Source organism: Monodelphis domestica, chromosome 2, assembly GCF_027887165.1.
Source record: "Monodelphis domestica isolate mMonDom1 chromosome 2, mMonDom1.pri, whole genome shotgun sequence".
Lineage (NCBI taxonomy): Eukaryota > Metazoa > Chordata > Mammalia > Didelphimorphia > Didelphidae > Monodelphis > Monodelphis domestica.
In genome coordinates this window covers 402,161,081-402,186,372 of record NC_077228.1, presented here as the reverse complement: position 1 = coordinate 402,186,372, position 25,292 = coordinate 402,161,081, and the positions used below count along the sequence as shown (strand labels likewise).

The 25,292-nt window shown below is 35.7% G+C and overlaps 1 protein-coding gene across 1 annotated transcript in view; it reads right to left on the bottom strand.

Moving 5' to 3' along the window:
• LAMA2 (laminin subunit alpha 2) overlaps positions 1–25,292 on the bottom strand; it is a 923,420-nt gene that overhangs the window by 251,664 nt on the left and 646,464 nt on the right. Inside the window, exons 20-24 of the mRNA XM_056818751.1 lie at positions 22,358–22,464; positions 15,714–15,894; positions 7,373–7,509; positions 2,178–2,414; positions 778–921 (exon numbers count right to left, since the gene is read on the bottom strand). Coding sequence (XP_056674729.1) covers positions 778–921; positions 2,178–2,414; positions 7,373–7,509; positions 15,714–15,894; positions 22,358–22,464 — 806 coding nt within the window. The remainder of the gene's footprint in view (positions 1–777; positions 922–2,177; positions 2,415–7,372; positions 7,510–15,713; positions 15,895–22,357; positions 22,465–25,292) is intronic.

Below are 25,292 nucleotides of genomic sequence, written 5' to 3'. Positions count from 1 at the left end.
TATTATAAGGGACAGTTGGGTAGCATAGCAGACAGAGAACTGGGTCTGGAGACAGAAAGAAATGAGTTCAAATCTGGTCTCCCATAGTACCTATGTAACCCTGGGCAAGTCACTTAACCCTGTTTGCCTCAGTTTCCTCATATGTAAAATGATCTGGAGAAAGAAATGGCAAACTATTCTACAATCTTTTCCAAGAAAACCCAAAATGGTATCAAGAAGAGTTGGACTTGACTGAAAAATGACAGAACAAAATACCTATTACGTTGCCTATCCATAAAATAAATGGGGCCTTTTGTATCTACCTATAGTCACTTTTTCTCTGTGCTGAGGAGGTGCTATTGTTGCTCAGAGTAAGTCACTATGACATGTCTTAGGATATAGACACTTAAGAGAGCAGACAACGAGTCTGTTTAACTTTTATGTTGCATGAACAGAATAATACACTAGGGGGGAATGAATGATTAAAAAAATCTTTTGAACAATGTAAAAATTAAGAACATCTAAGAAAGGAAAGTCTAAGACACAATTAAAGGAAGATGAGTATATTCTCTTGTCACTTATTCGTTATAAAAAATAAATGTACTGCTTTTCAGATAAAGAAAGCACCAATGGTGATTGTCTAATGGAACATGGTCCCTTCGCTATTTCTAAATGTACACAGGGGAAAAGGTTACTTAAATGTTTTGCCATTTCCTAGCTACCTCTCAGTGCCTGACTAAAAGACGCCAGCAGGAAATAACATTATAGCATTACACGGCTCAGCAGTTCCCTACTCACCCACATACGGATCAGTCCCCTTGCTTCAGTGCACTGGGTAGTTGTGCCAAAGCAATAGCAGCTGCTGCAGCCAAGTGGATTCTTGGCATCAAGTCCAAATTTGCCAGGCCGGCACCTGTCACAGTGGACACCTTCCACATTCACCTAGAGAGAAAATCCCAATAGGAGTTAAAGGCAGAGATCTAGGGGAAATTGTCCTTGAATGGACTGTTACGGGTATGGATTTTCAGACTATGATAGAAATTAAATCATGCCTCCAATGGCATGTATAATTGGTGTCAACAGCATTGTTACATAAGCACAATAAAATACTTTATTTACAAATATGTATATTGCTGAGGTGCTTTTAGAACTAAGCAACAGATTGTATAATAGTTCCATTGAAAGCAATAGGAAAGACTCACTAGACTTCAACAGCACAATAAAAATAATGAACACCATGTTGAGGTCCATGCAATGTAAACAAATATTGAGACAGGGTCAGCATATAAATGACAAGATCCAAGCTGATGCTTGGTGACTGAATGCTGGGGAGAGTTTGTATCTACACTGTATATGCTCTCCCTTGATGGCAGAAGTATTCCTTCAGAAAAAGGCTCCAGCCGATTCATAACCACCCTGCAGGGCTTCCTTCTCTCATTTCTTTTGTCCCTCAATTCAGGGTCTTTATCTCTAGTAGTCAGAATACCTCCGACATGATATTAACTGTATTTAGAGTGGAATTGATTTTTGCAGAAACATCTAAAGGGAAAAATACCTCTTTGCCTTTTTAATTGATTATTTTTCCACATCATTTAACAATATTAATGAAGGCTGAAATGTTCAGATAGTCACTGTTATAATGTCAGGGGTGCTGGGTAATGTGATGATATTGCACTCCCACAGCAACAAGAGCATTTTGCTTTGAACCATGATTGCTGATCCATTTTTAGGAGAAGCTGCTTTTAATGTGACTTATTATTTAACTCACAGATGTGATGTTCAGCAGGTATGTGCTGTTTAAGTGAGAGTAAATGTGTTTCACGTCACTTTTCTGTCATTTCAAACTTTTTGCCCTTTGAATGGGCAGAAAGATATTATTAAGCAAAGTCTCCCTCAAGATTTTTGCCTTGTCTTTATTGATGTTTCTCATCAGTAAAGATGTCCATGAAATCTTTACCAAATAGCATCCCAATAGGAACCCAACCATTTCATTTGGATTTGGTTAAAGAAAATCTATTACCTAAAAAAAGTGGAATTTTGATCTCAGATCTGCAGGGTGCTACGTACCATATTTTCTTTGGTGATTTCCCTTTAAATTCATTGGAATAGGAATAAACAAAAAACAAAATGAGGAAAAAGACTGAGAAGTGGAAAAACAACAGTGAGGCTTTTCATTGCTGGGCTTTTGCTGTGTGTACCTTACAAGTGCATTGTCCATTGTGATTAAGGCATGCACATTTTTCAGTTTCTGAGTTGCAAGTTGATACATCTGTCCCAGCCAGGAAGCAGTCACACAGGTTACAATGAGGATAGTTCCAATGGCCCAAATTGCATTCTGTACATTTTGTGCCGGAGAACTCTGGGTGGCAGGAACATTGGCCAGTGTTTGCATTACACTGGAAATCAAAGGATCCCACCAAACTACAATTACAAGCCTATGGAACAGATAACGAAATGTACATTTTAATAAAGTTTCACAAGAATTTTCCTAAAATCACAATTCCACAATTCCTTCTAGAAAATTCTAACATTCATTTACAATAATGAAAAACCAATAGTTTATATAAATGCATAATATGCCACTCTAGGCATTCTTATTACAAAATAGAACCCTGGAAATGAACTCAGCTACTTATGATTCACTTAAGTTGTAAAAGACAAAAATCTACCTTTCTGGATTTCATTATTTATTCCCTGTAGGCATCTAGGCAGTGCAATGGATAGTAGAATTTTAAAGCAAGAAGACCTGAGGTCAAATATCTAGCCTCAGGCACTTACTAGCTGTGTAACCTTGGGCAAGTCAAAAATCTTTGTTTGCCTCAGTTTCTGTTAATGTAAAATGGGAATGATGATAATAAATACCTTCTTCCCAGAATTGTTGTGAGGATAAAATGAGGTATTTGTAAAGCACTTAGCACAGTTAATAGCATACAACAGGCCCTATAAAAATGTTTGTTATTATTATTGTTGAGTTGTTTCTGGCATGTCTAACTCTTTATAACCCCATTTGGGGTTTTCTTGGTAAATAGACTGGGATGGTTTTCCATTTCCTTCCCCAACTCATTTTAGAGATGAGGAAACTGAAGCAAAAAATGAAGTGACTTGTCTATGGATACACACTAGTAAAAACTTTTGAGTCAGGATTTAAGTTTAGGTCTTCTATTATTATTATTTATAAGATCATTATATTATTACAATGAAGCCACAGACTTTAACACTGTGCACATCTCTAAATGCCCCATAGCAGGGATTCTTCAAATAGCTTTCAGGGGGCTCTTGAACTTATTTTTGTTAATATTTTGATAACTTCATTTAACTATCATTTTCCTTTATAATCCTTTGAGTTTTTTTTAATTCATTTGAATTTTTTTGTTATTGTTGTTTTTGATGGGGAGTTAGTGATACGAAAAAAAGAAAAGAAAGAAAAAAAGTTAAGTAGCTTTGCCCCAAAGGGAAGGGAGCTTCCTGGCAAGCCCCACAGCTCTGGGGGTTTGAAGACTTCTTATAGCACCTGCTATCACATTTCCCTGACAGTCCACTCCACTACTTCCCTGTTCTGACAAAAGAATAAACTTTCTAAACAATCACCTTCCTTCCATATTACTAGGTTACTATATAACTAAATCAATATAACATATACTAGCATTTTGTTTATAAGGCTTTTTGATACTCCTTATGGAACTGCACTCAAGAGTTTCCACTTGCAATCTCCTAATCAGAGGTGGGGAAGCACTTTTCCTGGGCAAAGGATAACATGTTTCCTCCCTTTTAAGTGCTACAGCATCTAAAACTCATGATTTGCACCTGTGTTGAGGAGATAACATTGAAAACTTAGAAATGCTTGTGTTTATAGTTTAGAGAAATGTGGAAGTTCTCTACTAAGAATTTGTGCTTTAAGGGCTGTCCAAAAGATACAGTATATCTACACTAGAGATGCCAAACTCAAAAAAAAAGGGGAGCTGCTCAAGTATATAGAAGGATCTTTCTAGATCACATGTTGACTTGGAAAACCACATATTAATATTATCTTTGTTCTATTATATTTTTATTTATATAGTTAAATATTTCCCAATTGCCTTTTTTAAACCCTTATTTTCTAATATAGTAATGACTCTAAAATAGAAGGGTAAGGGCTAAACAAATGGACTTAAGTCACTTTCCTGAAAGACCACACAGCTAGGGCATACCTGAACCCAAGCACTCCTGACTACAGGACTGGTGTTTTACTCAATGTGCCACCTAGCTGCCCCTCCCATTACATTTTAGTCTCATTTGGGCTGTATTGGTGGTTTAAAAGTAGTGTGTTTGAAATATCTGATCTATGTGACAGCCTGAGGTAAAGCAATATTAAACAGTATGGGTTTATAGTTTATTGGAGAGGTATCTACAGTCCTTAAAGCTTTAAAGAAGCAGCTCATCTGAACCCTAGATAAGTCACATTCTCCACTGAAAGTGATATTCACCCCTGGGCCTTGAAAATCTATTCTGCTACTGAACTCTAAGGACTCAGATCTTTCTCTCTGTCCTGCAGACAAGCTCTATGTTTGTCGTCCCCAACAATTAAAATGTCTTAAGTGCTCTTGGCACACAGTAATCATTTAATATCATATTAGTTGACTATAATTTATATTTGTTGCTACAATCTCAAATATTAGATTTTTATTTCTCTAATTTCTTTTGATTAAAAAGGATTTCTGATTTATAATAGAGGCAAATGCCTAGGTGGCTAATTCTGATTCTAGTCAAATGGATCATTTAAAAAAATTAAAGATTAATGTATATGCTCTAAATCTGGGATAAAGAGCTGTGACATCGCAGGTAAAAAGCTGGCTTTGGAAAAGAAGTTACTGGGTTTAAATCCTCACTTTTGATATAAATTGACCTTGTGACTAGACAAATGACTCAACCTCTTAGTATTTTAGGTAGAATTCTGAGATGAAAAGCCACAGAGTAAGTGGCAACTTGTATTATATCAGTGAAATCACAGTTTTAGTTCTTATCCCTTATATATATATATATATATATATATATATATATATATATATATATATCCTTATAAATATGACTGAATTCTAAGGTGAGGAACATGACACTGCTATTACTTTAAATACCTCATTGTTGGCAAGGTAGAATTTGAACATCAGAAAGACTAGATGAATACACTAAACACTTCACAGTATTCAAAAACATTTCAGACTTAGAAGGGATCTAGTGGTTATATATTCTGACCTGTACTCCTTGAAGAATGCCTTCTAAATAGTCTTGATAAGTGATTATCAAACTTTTTTTTGAAGATCTCCAATGAAAGTTCAGGTTGTTTTGAAAAGTTCCCTAGGTTTAAATTTGCTTCCTGATAACTGTCACTCATCTTTTGGGACTTAGACAAGTATAACTCTTTTTTCTTTTAAAGAAATACTTTCTGCTTTAGCAACAATTCTAGGACAGAAGGGCAATGACAAAGAAAAGGAAGTTAAGTAACTTTCTCAGGGTCACATAGCTGGGAAGTATCTGAGGCCACATTTGAACCCAGGTTCTCCAGACTCCAGATCTGACATTCTGTCCACTATGCCATATTGCTACTCTAAGCCCAATTCTTTTTCAACATAATAGATCTTCAAATATTTTAAGACATTTTGATATTTCTATTTTCTCCCATTTCCTTTAAATAATCTCCATATGGTGTGAAATTCAGGTCCTTCATCATCCTGGTTGTCTTCCAACAGATTATCAAGGTCCTTTCTAAATTTTGGTAGCAATAATTGAATATAGCACATTACATATGGTCTGACCAGGGCACAGTATAACAGACATCCTCAAGGACTATTCACCTGATAATAGACTGATACCTACATAATGAACCATAACAGAAGAAAGGAAAAAAAATGGCAGAAACATCATGATGGAGGGAATTAAGTATTCAGTTAGAGAAGCTGAAATAAAATTTTATTAGACCCACCCCACATAGCTAAAATTCAAAATATCTGCTACTGAATTTATATTACAGTAGTAACTCTACATAGGTATAATACCTCTAGAGGGAATAAGAATGGCTTGGATCTGAATTGACTTCTGAGATTTTTATTTTTTGCTCATCTCATGAGAAGGAAATATAGTTGGTTTGGGACTGAAGCAACCCTCAAAAAAGAAGAGGAGAGAATACCTTGCAAGAGAAAAGATCACCCTATCCCATTTCTTCCTCCCCAACATACACCTGTGAAGCTACTGGGGTAGCAGATATAGTAACACTGGCAAATCATTTCTTCATACCCATTCAAGTCTAGGAAGATAGAGAGATGAAAACTGAAGGGGGAAGGAAAAGATGGAATATATAAGAATATTTTTGTCTGTTTTCTGTTTTAATGTGCTTTAGCTTAGGTGTTTGGAGATCTAAGAAAAAAGATATGGAAGAAAGAGTGGTCCTTATCCTCCTTCGGTGATTTACTTAATTTTAGTAGAACTGGAACTCATTTTAAAGTATGTTCTTTTATTCTATCAAAGGATGAATCTGATTGATTTGAACTTATTTTTCATAAACAACTATATTTAGTCATCAGGAACCATACAGGAGAGAATGATCTTTCCTAGAACAGGGCTTATTTCTAAATCTCGCAATCAATTATTAGAGAGTTTGCAATCTCTAACTGGGGCCATAATCATGAACTATTTATATGTTTCATGACTATATATCCACATAATCTCTACTTTTATAACATATGCTCAAATATATTTTCCTTTTGTTAAGAAAAAAAGCTTATATCTTTTGGGGAAATGTGTTGGATCAGGTTTTAGGAGATCAGAAAATTTAATCCTATACCTTAATTCTTCAATAAATAGGACTTGATACTATGCTAATGTTAAAATGCTGTCCATTAAAAAAAATACAATGATCTCTCCTTTTTTCTTAATGAAGAAAATAAAAGTAAACATGTTTTAAGAAAACCCAATATATACAAATCTAAACTCAACAAAAGGACAATTAAGGATATGGTTATTTGATTTACAAAATCATCTATCTTATAATTACCAATAGGTATCCTTTAAATGGTTAAAATTCCTTAATGTTCATAGAGTACAGTTTATAAATAAAAATATTTATGACATTTCAGGAATTTAATTGTTGCACTGTAATATGTATTACTATGAAAAAAATGTAACTGATAGTTTAAAAAAAAAACCAAATATACAAGCCATTGACTGCATAACCAGGATCTGGTGTAGCTCACACACAGGGTCCTATAGCTAAGGCTAATCTTGATCAGTATCAAAACTCACAGTACAAGCATAATTCTGGAAGACTGTCAGTTTAGGATTGTAGTTTTAGTTTTTTACTAAAGAAAATCATAGGTCCTTCTCTAATTTTTCCACAGTGATAAAAAAGAGAGAACCCACTTACCTTGCAGCCAGTGATGATGCTATGGCCCCAAGAGTTAGGTGCACACTTATCACATTTTTCTCCAATAGTATTGGGAGGACAAATACATTGGCCAGTATTTGGGTCACAGTTATTACCCAGATGGGCACACTCACAGGCTTTAAAGGGGAGAGGAAAAAAATACAAGAAATAAAGAATGGTCAGTAGGATTTTCAGATGACTTTGAAATGACCTTGCCTTTCTCCTAATTCCCTAAATTAAAACCTCTCCAATTCACCAAATCAGTTTTTAAAAATTTACCAGCTTATTATGGATTATTAAAAATGTTCCTATTTAATTCTGTTCGAATTGTATAAAACATGCCTATTTCTCTGACAATATTTGTTCATCATGGGTTTGCTTCTGACTTTTTTTGCATACTATACAGATTTGCTGCTCCACCCCAGTCTTTGATACAGCTGAATTGTAAACAATAGGTATGAGAGTTGTTCTTTTGAACTTCAGTATGGTGAATACACAAAAATAAAAATGATCTGTATCAGCAAGTGTTTTACAGCTCTGCAATTCAAAAAAAAAAAAGGAGCTTAGTCCTAAACATTATGTGTGCAAAGTGTTTTAGGGGCTGCATTTACCATTTGCCTTATTTCTATGTGGTTAACTTACTCTTTCCTTGCAATGTTTGCAATGGAAATTCAGAACAAATAATAGATCCCTGTTTCCCCATTCCGTTCTCCAAGGAAATGTCAAGGTGAAGCTCTAAGGATGTCAAAAAATTCGATTTCCTTGCCTACACAACATTTAGTTCTTTGCTGCTCTTGGGATAAAGGATTTTGGTGTAGTTTTCTATACCCAATGAGTGAAGGAAAAAGAGGAAACTTGAAAATTGGTGAGGTAAATGCAAGTACACGAATACCATGGGAAATCTTTACTCAATTATATGAGGTATTGTGGTAGGTCAGCCTGTCTGTAGTAAGAGAGTCTATAAACCTTTTGAACTCAATAGATTTAAGGTGAGAAACAGTAAATTAAATTTTACAGAGCTAATATTAGTAAGATATTGTAAAGAAATTCCATGTCGATACTGGACAACAAATTGGGGAGGGATTTTAAAATCATAGATTTAGGGCTTCAAGATACTTTGAAAATCATCTAGTCTAATCTCTTCATTTGATGAATGAGCAAACTGAAGTCTGAAGAAGTTAAAAAACTTCCTCAAAGTCACATAGGTATTGAATAACAAGGCATGTATTCAAAACCTGGTCCTATGACTCCTTTGGGAATATAGCAAGATTCAAGTCAGCTATATGTGTAGCATAAACAGTGTGACCTGAGAGTTCTGCCTGTCCAATTCCATGATCTAGGCTTTTTGCTAATTTTGTCTTTAACAAAATGATTAGCATAATACTAACCCTCTAGAGGTATATTAATATTTTCAACTATATAGAGTCTATGGCTGGAGGCACTCTTGTACAAACAGTAGAAATTAGAATATATATTATTGCATTTTTAAAAATGTAGCTTGGTTGTTTTTCAAGCTAACAGTATTAGTCCATAAATCCAGTTTTGCCTTGGATTCTTAGGCTTTCCATTTTTTTAAAGGTCTGTAACAGGCTTTCAAAATTACCTTCTTAAACTCTTTTATTTTATATATGAGGAAACCGAGGCCCAGGGAATCATCCTTGCTAAAGTTAGCCAGGTAGTAAGTAGTAGTCAAGATTTGAATATGGGTTTTTTGGGACCCTTTCCACAATTTCATACTGTGTGCCTCTGCTATAATGGATAAATAAGTATAATTTCTAATGAAAGTCTCAGTTCCTATGTAGGGTTTAAAGCCTTTTAAGATTTCTAAAAAGAGCTGTTAAAAATTCCTCCTATAATCATTTGCATACTAATAAATTATAATTATTATAATTAATTACTTTTGAGCTTCTCATTCATTTTAATGACTAGAATATCACTTAGATTTTACCCACTGTATGAAGAATGTGAAAAGATTTTAATATTGCATGTATTGTATATGTAATAAAAATACATGGGTGTATATAATATGTATTATACACATGTATGAATTGATAATAACAAATCATTTCTGTGGTGCTTTAAGCTTTATTATGGATTTTGCTAAGCAAAGGTAAATGGTGACCTAGACCCTAGCATAAGTTACTGGTTGGAAATCCTAAATTAGTGCTGTCTAAATTAGGGACATTTTTTTTCTCTAGTGTGTTTTTTCATAGTCAAGAAGTCAGAGAGCATTGATTAAGTCTTTACTATGTGCCATGTACCATGTTAAGTGCTGGGAATATAAATGCAAGCAGAAAAACTGTCCCTATGCTCAAGAAGCTTATATTGGAGATAGACTCTGTGAAAGTGAAGAGTGTAGTTTTGAGAGGAATTAAGACCTGATGGTCTGGGCATGCTCCTTAAAATGGAGATTCTGGGAGTAAAAAGACACATCAGAAAGAAAAAAGGAAGGGGTAGAAGGTATTCTAATGTGTCAAATCCAGGAATTGAGTGGGTTTCCAAGGTGATAAGGTTTCAAGGGCCTGGTTGAGAGAGTTGAGAGAGATTATTGCCATCTTCCTGGTTAAACTGCAAGCTTCTTGAGAGTAAGGATTGTTTATTTCTTTGTGTCTTTACCCCTAGCTCCTAGGATAGTGGTCTGGAATATACTGTAGTACTAAGTTGAGTGGACACATAATACGTGTTTGTTGATTGATATTCTTTTATTTCTGCATATTTAGTACTTTCCAAGAATATGGTAGCAAGACTTAACAAGTGTGCTTAAAGGAATCAGATTGGGAATCTATTCATTTCCATTCTCATGAAATACAAAATATTCTATTGTATGAGATTTAGAATTACTCCATTGTTTCCCATCTCGCTTATACTCATTTTTCAAATTGCCTCAGTTTTTATCTGTAGTAAAAGATGTGACCTACATCCCCTCAATAGGTCAACCAAAGCAAAATACTTTACCTCTCTTGGCCTTGATTTCCTCTTCTATGAAATGAGATGGTTGCATTAATAACAATAATGGGGATAATAAAAATAATGATAGCTGACATTTACATAGTATTTTAAAGAGGTAATATCCTGAAACTACAGATGAAAAAACTGAGACTGAGAGGTGTGAAGTGATGCGTAACTAATAAGTATCTTTGCCACGATCCAAGTCAGATCTTTACAACTCAAAGTCCAAGGCACCTTTATAACAAAAACATTCTGTAGAACTAATTGAACCAATTGTGGCAATCTGGGGAAAATATTTCTTGGTTCTTATTTTGCAGAAGAAAACCTAGAGATCGTGTGTACATGTACTCTTGAGGAAGAGAAATACACACGCATACAGCTACAAGGGGAAGAAGGAAAAAAGGAAGGGGGAGAAGACTGTGGATTGCTGAGTATTTTAACTGTTAATTTTTATTATTAGGCAAAGCACTTAAATCCACAACTTTTAGGTGCTATATGATGTGAGTTATTAGTATGGGGTATATTGTTACAATTATTGATGAATACTAATACATTCTATTGATTAAAATAATTTTTGAAATAAGTGTACTTGTTTTGTTGGAATATCAAATGACAAAATATTAGAGTAGGAATCTTAGCAGTCATCTACTTCAATCTATATTTAAAACAAAAAGAATTCCTTCTACAAGAATTCATTATCAAGAGGCCATTCAGTCTTTGCTAGATTCCTTCCAATGGGGGAAAAAACAGGCTGAAGGATGTCCATTCTACTTTGGAGTTTTCATTACACTAAACCTAAACTTACCTTTATGGAACTGCCAATCATAGATTTCAACTGAATATTTTAAATCATGATAGGCTTACAAGTATTTGCATACTTTGAGTATATGAACTCAAGGACATGAATTCCCCACTGAGAACTACTTTGTCTGCATCCCTTAGATTCTGAGAGGATGTCTCATCATTGCAATTCTCTTCAATAAAGTTATTTATTGTTTCTATGCTTTGTTCTTATAACTGATTTTGGAGAATCATATAGTTTAATTTACAATTAATTTTTGATTTGGCTCTCCATGTACCCTTACTAATTATTATTTTCATTGCATTGTGATCTGAGAAGGTTGCATTTATTATTTCTGCTCTTTTGTACTTGTTTGCAATGTTTTTATGCCCTAATACATGGTCAATCTTTGTGAATGTACCATGTGCTGCTGAAAAGGTGTATTCCTTTTTGTCCCTATTTACTTTTCTCCACATATCTACTAACTCTAATTTTTCTAAGATTTCATTCATTTCTCTTACCTCTTTCTTATTTCTTATTTGGTTTTATTTATCTACTTTGGATAGAGGAAGGTTCAGGTCTCCCGCTAGTGTAGTTTTTCTACGTATTTCATCCTTGAGTTCTCCTTTAGAAATTTGGATGCTATGCCATTTGATGCATACATGTTGAGTACTGATATTTCCTCATTGTCTATATTGCCTTTTATCAGGATGTAATTACCTTCCTTATCTATTTTAACTAGATATAGTTTTACTTTGGCTTTGTTGATATCATGATTGCAACTTCTGCCTTCTTTTTATCAGTTGATGCCCAATAGATTTGACCTCATCTTCTTACTTTTACCCTAAACATATCTACCTTAATCATGTGTATTTCTTATAGACAGCATTGGTAGGGTTTTGGATTCTAATTCACTCTGGTATTCGCTTGCATTTTATGGGTGAATTCATTCCATTCACATTTAGAGTTATGATTACCAGCTCTGTATTTCCCAGCATTTTCATTTCTACTCCTAGTCCTTCCTCTTATTCTTTCACTATTTTCATCAAAACCAATGTTTTGTTTTTAATCATCCCCCCTACTCCCCACCATTATTTTACTTCCCTTTCTACCCCCTCCCTTCTAATTTCCCCCTTATTTTCCTTACAGTCTTTTTAAGCTACCCCCACCCTGTCCTTCCCTTGTATTACTTCCCTCCCCACCAATCCATTTGTTATACTTCTACTTCCCTATAGGGCTCAAATCTATTCTCTGCTCCAATAGATTGGATTGTTCTTCACTCTTTGGGTGAATTTCAATGCACATAAGAGTTGAGTATTTCCTGTCTCCAACCTCTTTAGCCTTCTGGTGTATTGATGTTCTCCCCGCTCCTGCCATGAGCTTCTTTGTGACATATAAATTTACCTCCTTTTGGTTTTTTGCCCCTTATTTTATTATTAACCTCTTTTTTTAGCTCTAGTTATATATATAGGTAGTCTCTTGGTGACCGAGAATGACTATGCATCTTTGTGTACACTCATATATATATATATATATATATATATATATATATATATATACACATACACACATGTATATGTATTTATGCATACATATATCTCTATCTCTATCTATTTATATTTATGTCTTGTCATTTCATCTTATACAGTTTGTCACTGTTCCCTCTAAGTGTAATTCTTCTAGCTGCCCAGGTGATAATAACAAGAGTTACCAATGCTCTCTTTTTTAAAAGGAATACATATCATTTCATCTTATTGGGTCTCTTAAAAAAGTTTTTTGTTTGTTTGTTTTGTTTTGTTTTTCTTTTTTCTCTCTTTTTAAATCACCTTTTGATGATTCTCTTGAGTTCTGTGCTTGGGCATCAAATTTTCTGTTCAGGTTTGGTGTTTTCTTTACAAATACTTGGAATTCTTTTATTTTGTTGAATGACCATACTTTCCCCTATAAGAATATAGTCAGTTTTGCTGAGTAGTTGATTCTTGGTTATAGACCTAGTTCCCTTGCCTTCTGGAATATCTTATTCCATGCCTTTTGCTCCTTTAGTGTAAATGCAGCCAGATTCTGTGTTTCCTCCACTGTGGTTCCATGTTCCATGGTATCTGAATGACTTCTTCTTGGCAGCTTGTAATATTTTTTCCTTGCTCTAATAGTTCTTGAATTTGGCTATAACATTCCTGGGGGTCATCAGTTGGGGATTAAGTATAGGAGGTGATATGTGGATTCTTTCAATCTCCATTTTCCCCTCTTGTTCTAGAATATTGGGGCAGTTTTCTTAGATAATTTCCTGTAGTATGAATCCAGGCTTTTTCTTTTGTCATGGTCTTCTGGTAGACCAATGATTCTTAAGTTGTCTCCCCTGAAACAATTTTCTAAATCTTCTGTTTTGTGAATGAGATGCTTCATATTTTCCTCAATTTTTTCATTCTTTTGATTTTGTTTTATAGTGTCCTGCTGCCTTGTAAAGTCACTTGATTCTAGGTGTTGTATTCTGGTTCTTAAAAACTGGATTTCATCCCTGGTTTTTTGGTCATTTCTTCTCCTTCTGGTCTGATTTTCTTTGGAGGTCATCTTTCATCCTCTTTGCCTCATCTTTCATCTTCTTTGCCTCATCTTTCATCTCCTTTGCCTCATTTTCAAGCTGGTTGATTTTGGCTTTCAGTAAACTATTTTCTTGTTTTAGTTTAAGTGCCTCTGTTTCCAGATGACTTATCTTAGTTTTTAAGTTCTTTTCCCAGTTGTCTTCAGACTCTCTTGTGTTTTGAATTGTATTTTGAGATCTTCCAGAGCCTGTATCCAATTTTCTGGCTCTTCTGTTTTTTTTTTTTTTTGTGTTTGTTTGTTTGTTTGGTGTTCCCTCATCCTTCTCTGTTCCATTTGCTCTTTGTTCATTACTTGTATAGAAGCTGTTGACTGTCATTTCTTTTTTATTTCTGTTGTTTGCTCATATTTATCCATTCTTTACTCCCTGCAGTTTCCTGAGCTATTGCTGCTCAAATTTTTTTTTTTTGGTAGTTTTGGGCTTTTCTTTTTGCCTTCACCCTTGGAGTTTTGTCAGTAAATTTCTCAGTGCAGTCTGTGGGGGAGGGGTGTTGGAGCTTGAGATTCCCTGTCTTCTGAAGGCTTTGTTGGGATTAAGGCTGGCAGGGTTGCTGGATGTGCCCTGATGCCAAAACCTCAGTAAAAGGGGCGGGCAATATGGAGTGTCTCTGCTGCTGCAACTATGCCTCATGCTCTGTGCTCTGTGTTTCTCCTCTATCTGCTTCCCCACTGCCTCTGTTGGAAACTCTTAGCCTGGCTCAGCTTTGTTCACAAGGTACCCCCTCAGACCAGTGCCTTTGCCCACCGAGAGGTTTCATCTGCTGTTGGAGGCTTAGCTCTCTAGGTGGTGGAGGGGTCCTGGGACCTTCCTTCTTCCTTCCCCTTAAACCCCAGTTTTCTCGAATTCTGGATTTGGGGGGGTCAGACCTTTTAAGTTAAGTTCAGCAGGAGGGTTCCTTTGCTCTGTCTTGTTGTTAGGTTTGATTTTTCAGTCCCCTAGGAGCATTCAGTTTGTAATCGGTAAGGAACGGTTTTCAGAGGTCTAAACTTTCGCTGCTGCCTCTACGCTGCCATCTTGACTCCGCCTTTTGTCTTGACTCAGTCTTGATGAATCCATATCAATTCTATGTGATTAGCCATTTCTATTCTATTTTTTTTTAATATAAAAAACCCTTACCTTCTGTCTTGGAATCAGTACTGTTCCAAGGCAGAAGAATGGTAAGGGCTAGGCAATGGGGGTCAAGCGACTTGCCCAGGGTCACACACTTGGAAAGTATCTGAGGCCAGATTTGAACTGAGGACCTCCCATATCTAGTCCTGGTTCTCAGTCCACAGAGCTATCCAGCTGCCCCCCATCCTTTCCTATTCTTGATGATCACTATCTCTGATATTATGTTCTAGAATTTTGCCAGGAATTGAAGTCAGGATTACTGGCCTATAGTTTGTGGACTATTTTCTTCACTTTGAAAATTGGCACAATTACCTTCCGCTTATTATCCATTATCTTCAAATATTACAGATAGTGATTTAGCCACCAGTCACCACTTCTATCAATACCATGGAATGTAATTAATTCATTTGGATCAGGTTACTCAAACTCATCAAGGGCAAATTGCTTTTACTGACTGCACTACTAATCTTGAGTATATCTAAGTATCAATTAGTGGGAATAGTGAATACTCTGAAGTGGTCTCCTTATTTGAATTCAGACTACATGTTTCCATTGGTCTGGAACCAATGACCATATTTTAATAATTATAACTTTAAATAGTATTTAGTTCTATCTCTACTTCCTCTGAATCTTTGGAAATCTTTCTCCCAAACTAAGGAACAGATCAAATGATGCCCGATTTTTCCTTCATTCTCTAACGCAAATTCTAGAAACAAATGCTAACTTCACCACTATCATTTCACCCTAGCAATGAGTTCCTCCCAATTGTTGGGAATCATGCCTCAATAGCAAATTTTGCCCTATTGTTGCTTCTTTCTATGTTGTTGAAAACACATCAATTGCTTTTTCTTTCCCTACAAAGCCTTAAATAATAAGATGAAGGGGAATAGTTATTTACTTACGAGTACAACCTCCCTCTTGAAACTTAAAATAGCCATGAGCACACCGATCACATTTCTTTCCTGCCACCCCGGGCTGGCACCAGCATTGCCCACTCTCTTCACAGTCAAAAGACTTGGATCCAAAGGAATTGCAGTTGCAGGGAACACAGCCCTGGGAGGACTGTAGGCCAAAGGTTTGAGGCTGGCATAGAAGGAAAAGGAAAACCAGTTAAGGACAAATAAGCCAAAATCATAACAGCTAAACAAAGCGTGCAGGTGGGAACAGAGGGAATTGTGGACTGTGGGTTTTTCTCTTTTATGCTATTACTATGACAGCCAGGCTGTTATTAAAGTTAATAGATATTTCCTGCCCTATCAAAGGAGAAAGACTATTAAATTGAAGTCACATCAGAAGTGAGGGCAGCACTGGGGCAATATCTTGAGGTCTGTAACATTTTAACTAGCCTTTCCCCACACCTCCCAGGGTCATAGCAATGATGTGTCTAAAAGATGGAATCCATGGGTGGTTTCCAGTTTTAATTAAAAACCTCTTTTGTTCACAGCTTCATTTCTTTTAGGTTGAGCTCACTTCTTTCAGGTCCTGGATTACAAGTTCACAAAACTTGGCATTGTTTCTTTAGATCTTATTTTAAAACAGTTTCAGAAAAAAAAATGTTTAAACAATGTTCTTTCTCTCTTTCTTAGTCTGATATCTTTGATTCAGTTCCTTCTATGACCAAATACAAAGTATTTCTTGCTTATCACCATACAAACTATATTATGGTCTAGTGGGAAGGCACAATATTTAGAATCAGAGGACCTGGCTTTGAATCCCAGTTGTGCTATAAATGACCTGTGTGGCCCTAGAGGTCCTCTATGGGCCTCAATTACCTTATCCATAGAATGTAAAAATATGAACAAGATGGTCTCTAAGGTTCCTTCAAGCTTTAAATCTAGGATTTATTGATGGCATAAATATATTTAATTAGTGGTATCTACATTGGCAGAATGAAACTGATCAATCTCATGTTTATTTGGTTGATTATTAATTGTTTAAATGTAAATTCTGATAATAATTTTTTGATTCTGAAATCCAAACTGTTTCAAATACTGTGGCAAAATATTAATCTTATCTTCTATCACAATAAACTGTCTATTGTTTTTTTCTAGGCATAGTCAGGGGCCAATTGCCACTGAAGTGAAACATTTGCAAAAAATGAGCAGGATGTGGATTCAGTGAAATTATTTGCTAAATTTACTTTATGTGCAGTTAGTGACATGTTTGCTGAACTATCTTGGGAAATATGTTCACATCAAAGTCAAAATCATAAATTAATTGGGATTTTTCCCAGAGTTGGTTATTGATGACAGATTTCTAAGAATATGCTAAAGAAAGGAATTTTTATTTTCATAGGTTATCCTCATTTAAGTTATTTAAAACACTTCCATAGTCAAAATCTCCATCCTTGACCCTAGCCAGGTGTCTTACAGATATGTGCCATTAGTCATAAGAGAATTGAATGAAAATGAAGATGGCTATGCACAAACCCCTTTCTTATTAATATTAGAAAAATTCAAAGTATCTTTACTATATAATGCTAAGTTTGTAAGTAAAGGCCTTCTTTTCATTACCCCAACTCTGTTGGGCTTAGAGATTAAAATATAATAAAATAATGGCAATTAACTCCAAATATAACATTAGACTCAATGAACTTTACCCTATTATGTGTATGAAAAGAAACTTCAAAAGCTGATTGCATATCAACCAAGAAAAATTTAATTTTTATTACTAAGACCATTTTTACTATTATCTGTAGTATATTGCCAATAATAATGGGAATAATCAAAACAAAGAATCAGTTTTCTTGAAAATTAATGTTTTCAAATTTTACTACACATTGAATGTGTTCATATTTGAAACTTCAACATACTTTGCATTGTTTTCTCATTCCACTCCTAATTTCTATTTTTTTTGTGAACCCAAATGATAAATGGCTAATGCTGTTAGCCAAAGAAAAGAAAAAAGGACAAAAGAATAGATGTGATAGTTTGGTATTGTTTAGCTCCAACAAGAAATAAAATAAAGCATAGTACCCTACTTTTAAAATGAACTAAAGGAACCAAAGGACTTGACAGGAAATGTTTTGTAAAAAAAAAAAATCAACAAGCAATTTCCTATAAAGAATTTCTGAACAGTGAAATCCTATAATTAAAAAAAAAAGATATCAAGTCAAGATACTATAGAATAAAGACTACCCAAATTCAGTAATTACATTTCTAATTGCAATCACTACTCTCAAAGATTACTTTCAATGGTTAAGAAAAGCATACTCAGAAAACAAATGTGAATAACAAAGATCTCAGGCCAGACATCCAGATTAATGCATTGAAGCCAACCAAGCAGAGTCTAGAGCTCAGCTCTCAATAAGAAGTTTGATAGGTTCTCATAAATTATATTTATAAAGGTGAAAAGTGGGGGAAAAGATTATCTGAAAGGCTGAAACAGGGTTTTGCACTGGATTAAGGAGAACAGGAAAGTGGCAAAGGAAGGGCTGCTTTTCTTCCTGATTTTTGTGTTTTTAAAACTAATGACTTTTTTTCCTAAAAAACAATATGCATTTTTAAAGAACCATACTTTCTGTCGTAAAATTTTCTGAAATTTAATGACATTTTATAAGTGAAAATGGGAGAATTCTTAGAATTACCTTCTTATCATCCATCCATTTTCCCCTTCTGCCTGCATAGTCAAATTTTCAGATAAAAATTCAGTTCATATATTCTTTATGTGATACCAAATATTTAGATATCTAAAAATATCTGGGTAACTGGATGAATGCATTTATTTTCTTTAGTAAAAGGAAGAGAAATCCTTATTTCTTTACACCAATCCTTAGTTTTCTTTCCCCTTCTCTCCCTTCCAGAGAGTAGGAGCTCTTGGGTTGTAAGAGCAGTTAGTTGCATTTGCAAGTCTGTATGCATGAACTGTTACTCATGACATGTATGCAAGAATGACAGACAAGGCTCCAGACAGATCTTGTTTTAAAGAATGATACCAGAATTAGATCTTAAAAAAATGGATAAGACTAGAAATGAGACTTGATGTAACTGTCCAGAAAATTTGATTATGTCTTTTCTAATTTTTGTTACAAAAGAGATTATTGTAATGACTGTCCCTCTGAACCCATATAAACAAAACTTGATGAGATAGTAATTAATAATAATAAGTCAAAAGGGACATTAGGTTACATGTTTTCTTGCTTTTAAGCTTACTTAGATGAGTTTCTAATACAATAACCTTGGTGAGATTTATTTAGGCATTCAGGTACTTTTAAGTTGCAAATTACCATCTTTCATGCCATAGTTGATATGTTTTGTGACTGTCTATTCTTTCCTTCTTCCTTTCCTTGTCCCCACTCTCCTTTTTCTCTCCCCTATGCTTGCTTTCTCCCCTCTCCCCAGCAATATTCATTGATGACCTTTCCAGTTGTCAGGAGCTGCCAGGGTTTAGGCACAGCCTTTGAGAACTAAACGTTATTTGTTATACACCACAATGAGGTCCTGGAGTAGAACAACAAATAATTATTAAGCATCTATTATTTGATAAGGTCTCAAAGTAAGCATTCAGGATATAAAGGGAAAAAATTAGCTTCCAAGAGTTCTATTACTATGGTTACAACCTATATGCAGATAAGGTAGTGAATTTGGGGCCAATGGGAAGATCTAGAAGAGGTTTCCTAGTAATATTTGAGGATAGAAAGAGCTTTTTGAGTAAGGGTAAAGGGGTAGATATGGGAAAGCTCCTTGGAAGAGTAGAACTTAGTGGAATCTTTAAGAACAATAAGAATTCTGAAAGGTGATAAAGAGTGGGTATGTCTGTATGTAACTTTGTGAATACATAGATGAGGAAACATCTAGTAGTCCATTTTGACTAGAACAAAGAGGACAATGAAAGGAGTGATGGGAAACTACTCTGGAAAGGTAAACTGGAGACAGACTGGGAAAAAAGGATCTTAAACATCAGGCTCTGGGATTTCTATTTGTGCTAGAGATGATAATGTGCCAGTGTAAGCTTTTGAAAAGGGAAATGGGATGATCCAAACTAGCCCTTAGGAAGATACTAATTTAAAAAACTGAATCTATCAGTCAATAAAATTCTACATTTACAATATGCAGAATTAATGCTCTTGACTCAGGATAATTCAATAAAGGCATTTCCAGGAACCATCAATCAGGAAACATTTATTAAGTGCCTCCCGTGTGCCAGGCACTGTGCTAGGCGCTAGGGACACAAAGACAAAAAATGTCAGCTACAGCACACAGAGAAATCCATGCTGAGACACGTTCCATGCAGTGCTTTTGGGATTACCAGAGATTGGGGTTTATAGGCTCCCCGAGGGCACCCGCTTGTGCTGACAGTACCCCACTTTGGAGGAGGTAGAGGAGGAGGAGGACCTTGTAGTTGTTGAGTTATCCATGGCTTTTCCTCCTGTTTATGCACCTGCCTCCTGGATTCACACTTTTTACCTACAAATCCTGATTTACAGATACATCTTCCAGTCCTGTCGCAGTGAGGTGACATAGAGCCAAGAGGGTTGCAGTCACAAAACACACAGAATTGCTTCTCTGAGTCCCACTGCAACTGGGGCTTTCAGAGCCAAAGGCAAAAGAGAATGTGAAACACAGAGCATAAGACAATATTCAAAATTGTAAATTTGATGACATTCCCAGACATTCCTAAAGGAAGGACATTGACACTAGAGGAGTAGCTCCTACTGAATGTGTGTATGTGAATACAAAAACATACATATGTCTGTTCATAGCACATATTTTTGGGTAAAACTGGCTATTTTGCTGAAGTAGGGAAATCTAGTGAGGAAACCTTCCTTCACAAATGCAATGTCACAGCTGCTCTGAAAATAATACCTTTGTAGAGATTCACAGGACCTTGAGAAATGACTTCTTCCTTCTTTCCTTTTTTCCCTTTTCTTCCTCTCTCTGTCTCTCTATTTCTCTCTCTGTCTCTGTTTCTGTCTCTCTCCTCCCTCCCTCCCTCCTTCCTTCCTTCCTTCCTTCCTTCCTTCCTTCCTTCCTTCCTTCCTTCCTTCCTTCCTTCCTTCCTTCCTTCCTTCCTTCCTTCCTTCCTTCCTTCCTTCCTTCCTTCCTTCCTTCCTTCCTTCCTTCCTTCCTTCCTTTCTTCTTTCCTTCCTTCTCTCTCTCTCTCTCTCTCTCTCCTCTCTCTCTCTCTCTCTCTCTCTCTCTCTCTCTCTCTCTCTCTCTCTCTCTCTCTCTCTCTCTCTCTCTTTCCTTTTCTTCAAAAAAGTCCTTCACTTCTGTCTTTGAATTAAAATCAATATTACGCTCTGAGTCAAAAGAGTGGCTAGGGCTAGGAAATTAGGGTTAAGTGACTTGATCAGGGTAATACAGTTAGAAAATAGCTTAGACAAGATTTGAACTCAGGACCTCCAGGCTCTAGGCCTGGCCACCTATTCACTGAGTCATCCAACTGGTCCTCTTTTTAGTGTTCTTAAGGACTAATCATTATCCTGTGAAAGTAACCTCATTGCAACAGAGATGATGCTGAAATAGGTTTACATTCCAAGCAAACAGTTGTGGGCAGTTGGCTAATATGGTCTGCTAATGAGACCACAGTTAATGTTATGTTCTTTTTATTTCTTGGTCACAGAGATCACTACAATCTTTGACTACCTGCTTTGTAAGTGAATAAGATCAGCCCTAACAAATGAGATAGACCCACATGTAGGGATCAGTGCAAAGCTCCATCTCTGGGAAATTCTCCAAATGTGTTCTCTATTGATTGTGATAAGATTGGTAATTTCTTCTTCACATGGTCAATAGCTAATTATTATTAAATATTTCATTTTAGAGCGATGATTCTCTTCTAAAATATATTTTAGTAGATTGTAAAGCTGTTGTCAAGTTCAAAACAGTAGGTCGTACTGTGTCTAAAATTAAAAAAAATGATATTTTGTTAAAATCAAAGGCTATTTAACTGTGCCAGGCATAAAAGGATAACAAAGTGTTTTACTTTGCACTGAATAAGATCTTCCCTGAGCTTTGCCTGTGGTGAGAATTTCCTCAAAGAGCTGGAAAATTGCTCATACTAAATATGAATGGTTTATATTTTTTGCTCCAGGGACATTTGAATTATAGCAAATATTATACATTTCTATTGCCGAAGAAGTATATGCTGATTGCCAAATGTTAATTTGCCACACAATTTTGCTGATGATTCCAATAATTTCATTGACTTTCTATATGTTGATAACTAATCCCTAACTATCCTTTGAATATATATTTTTCTTTTCTTTTGGCCTGCACAGGTGATTTCAGCTTGTTAGAAAACTCTGTTTAGAAAATGCCTCCCCCAATGCAACTCAGCAATTTATAGTCTCAGAAAGGAGTCTGGGTACTCAGAAGTTAAGTGACTTACCAATATCACATAATTAATATGTGTCTGAGGCAGGATTTGTCTGACCCCAGGATTTCTAGATTCCAATACTATTGATAATACTTTACTATGGTTATTTTTAGAAATTAAAACAATAATACCTACTATTTTAATACATCAAATTTCAAATGTATTTCTGAAGGCTTTTTATAGATTTTGAGATGAAGAAAAAAGATCAGAAAATCATATTCCTTACCTGACACTCATCACATCGAAGTCCTTGAACATTGAGTCTACATTCACATTGTCCTGTCTTTGTATGGCAAATTTCTGAGAATGAGCCATTGATGTTACAGCGACATGCTACAAAGGGAAAAAGAAATTCCTCATTTAGACCATCCAGGATGAGGGGTTCCCTACCAACTTGCTTTCCCCCTCAGCTTCTTCCTCAATCTTTTGACATTTTAGACACCATTGGAATAGTCAGGTGGGAGGAAGACCAACCATAACCAGGGTCACCCTCTCCCACCTTGCTTTTTCCTTCATCCCAGAAAGTTGGTTGGGATGGTGGTCAACAACTTCCATTCTTTATGATAATGTGGAGGAACACTAGAACTACCATCTTTCCTGGCACACTCTCCTAACATTCTAAAAGCTTAGAGGTAGCTAGATAGCACAGTGAATAGAGTGCCAGGCCTGGAGTATGGAAGATTGGGGTTCAAATATAGTCTCTGACACTTCCTAGCTATGTCTCCTGGGCAAGTCACTTAACCCCTAGCCATTACTGCCCTTCTGCCTTAGAATTGAGACTAAACACAGAAGGTAATATTAAAAAAAATATATATTCCTTTAGGCTTGGCTGTTTGACCTGCCGAAGGCATATAATAATTGTCAGAGTTGGGATTTGAACTTAGGTCTCCTGATACTTCATTGCACTGTGAATATGACCAATTTTCCATAAATATTTCCTCAAAATGGGTCTTTTAGGTATTTCCTCACTCCTTGTCCAGGCTTCTTATTCTCCTCTTCTTTTTTAATTTTTTCCTGTCTTATAGGAATCAATGTTGGTTAACACCTACTAAGCTGTGGTAAGTGGGGCAGATAGATGTTGCAGTGAATAGAGCATTGAGCCAGGAGTCAGGAAGATCTGCGTTTAAATCCAGCCTCAAATATATACTATCTTTGTGACTCTGGGCAAGTCACTTGGGCCCAATTTGCCTCAGTACCTCATGTAATATGTGTAATATGTGTAATATGAAGACACATTGGAGAAAAAAGGGCAAACTACTCTGGAATCTTGCCAAGAAAACTCCATCAACATTGTCTATGGGAGGATGTAGAGTCGGATACAACTGAACAATAACAAAGTTGTGCTAAGCTAAGGACATAATAACAAAAACAAAAAAAATAAATAAAAACAGTCTATATTCTTAAGGAACTCCTATTTTTAAAAAAATAATTCATTTAGACAATTTGGAACATTATTCCTTGGTCACAAGAATCACGTTATTTCCCTCCCTCCCCACCCTACCTTTCTAGCAGCTGATGTGCAATTCCCCTGGGTATTACATGTGACCTTGAACAGAACCTATTTCCATATTATTGATATTTGCACTAGGATGTTCATTTAGAGTCTGCCGCCTCCGCTATATCCCCTTGACTTATGTATTCAAGCAATTGTTTTTCTTCTGTGTTTCTACTCCCACAGTTTTTCCTCTGAATGTGGATAGTGTTTTTCTTGTAGATTCCTCCAAGTTGTTCAGGATCACTGCATTACCACTAATGGAGAAGTCCATTATATTTGATTGTACCACAATGTATCAGTCTCTGTGTACAATGTTCTCCTGGTTCTTCTCCTCTCACTCTGCATCCATTCCTGGAGGTCATTCCAGTCTCCATGGAATTCCTCCACTTTATTATTCCTTTGAGCACAATAGTATTCCATCATCAACATATACCACAGTTTGTTCAGCCATTCCCCAATGGAAGGGCATCCCCTCATTTTCCAATGCTTTTCTGCCACCACAAAGAGCGCAGCTATGAATATTCTTGTACAAGTCTTTTCCCTTATTATCTCTTTGGAGTACAAACCCAGCAGTGCTATGGCTGGATCCAATGGCAGACAATCTTTTAGCACCCTTTGGGCATAGAGGAACTTCTATTTTAAGCAAGTAAATATTATTTTATAAAATATTCCTGGATTACAAAAATATATTTGGGCATTTGTGTTGCTCACCATTTTTATTCTAAGGACTTTCTAATGTCATGCCTTTCCATAAAGTAATAAGTTCCATGGCATAAGTGATTCTCTGGAACAGGGAGTAATCTTTTTTTCCCTAAACTTTCTTTGTACAAGGCCACATATGACAGCACAAAGGAAGACACAGGCAAAGAGATTGTATTATCAGAGAGAAACGGTAAAAACATTCTCTGATCAGCCCATCCTTCATCCTCAGAGTGTTCCTTCCTCATCTTAAATTTTGTCAAAGCATTTTCATAGGATCTCGCTTGGCTTTTTATATTCTACTTGACTTCAGTCCCCAGGGTCAGTTGGATGGAAGATATGGTGAAGTCAAGCCCTACCAGAAGCTAATATTTGCCTCAAACAACTTTTGCCTTTTATTCTGGATTTGAACATTGCCTTTTGAGGTAATTATAGGCTTAGTAGAATAAGAGTATTCTAGAGTTGTCAGGGAATTGAGAGGCCACCAGGTCCAATCCTCTTAATTTTACAGAGGATGAAACCATGGATTAGAGAAAGATTAAGTGATTTCCTTCAGGTAGCACTACAAATTCATAAAAGAGGTGGATTTAGAACCCACTTCTCCTAACTACTCGTTCAATGTGCCTCTCTGAATTTCTGGCAGAGAAAGATTTTTCTCCTGGCAATGACCTACATTATATGATTGTGTTTTATTCATTTATATTGAACATTTTGCTATTAATCTGAGTTACCGTTAGTATTATCATAAAGCCCTACAATGAATTCCCCTTGTCTTATTTCCCATAAATTTGATTTGATATTTAAACTAATTAGTTCCTTCCAGTTAATTTAGAATGGTCTTTGAAATATAAAATAGCAATTTATTCCAGATGTTCTAGATGAAAGTCATCAAACATTTGAAATCAGATATATTAGAGAGACATTGTTTATAAAGTTTACTGATGAATGAAAATCAAGAATGTTAGAA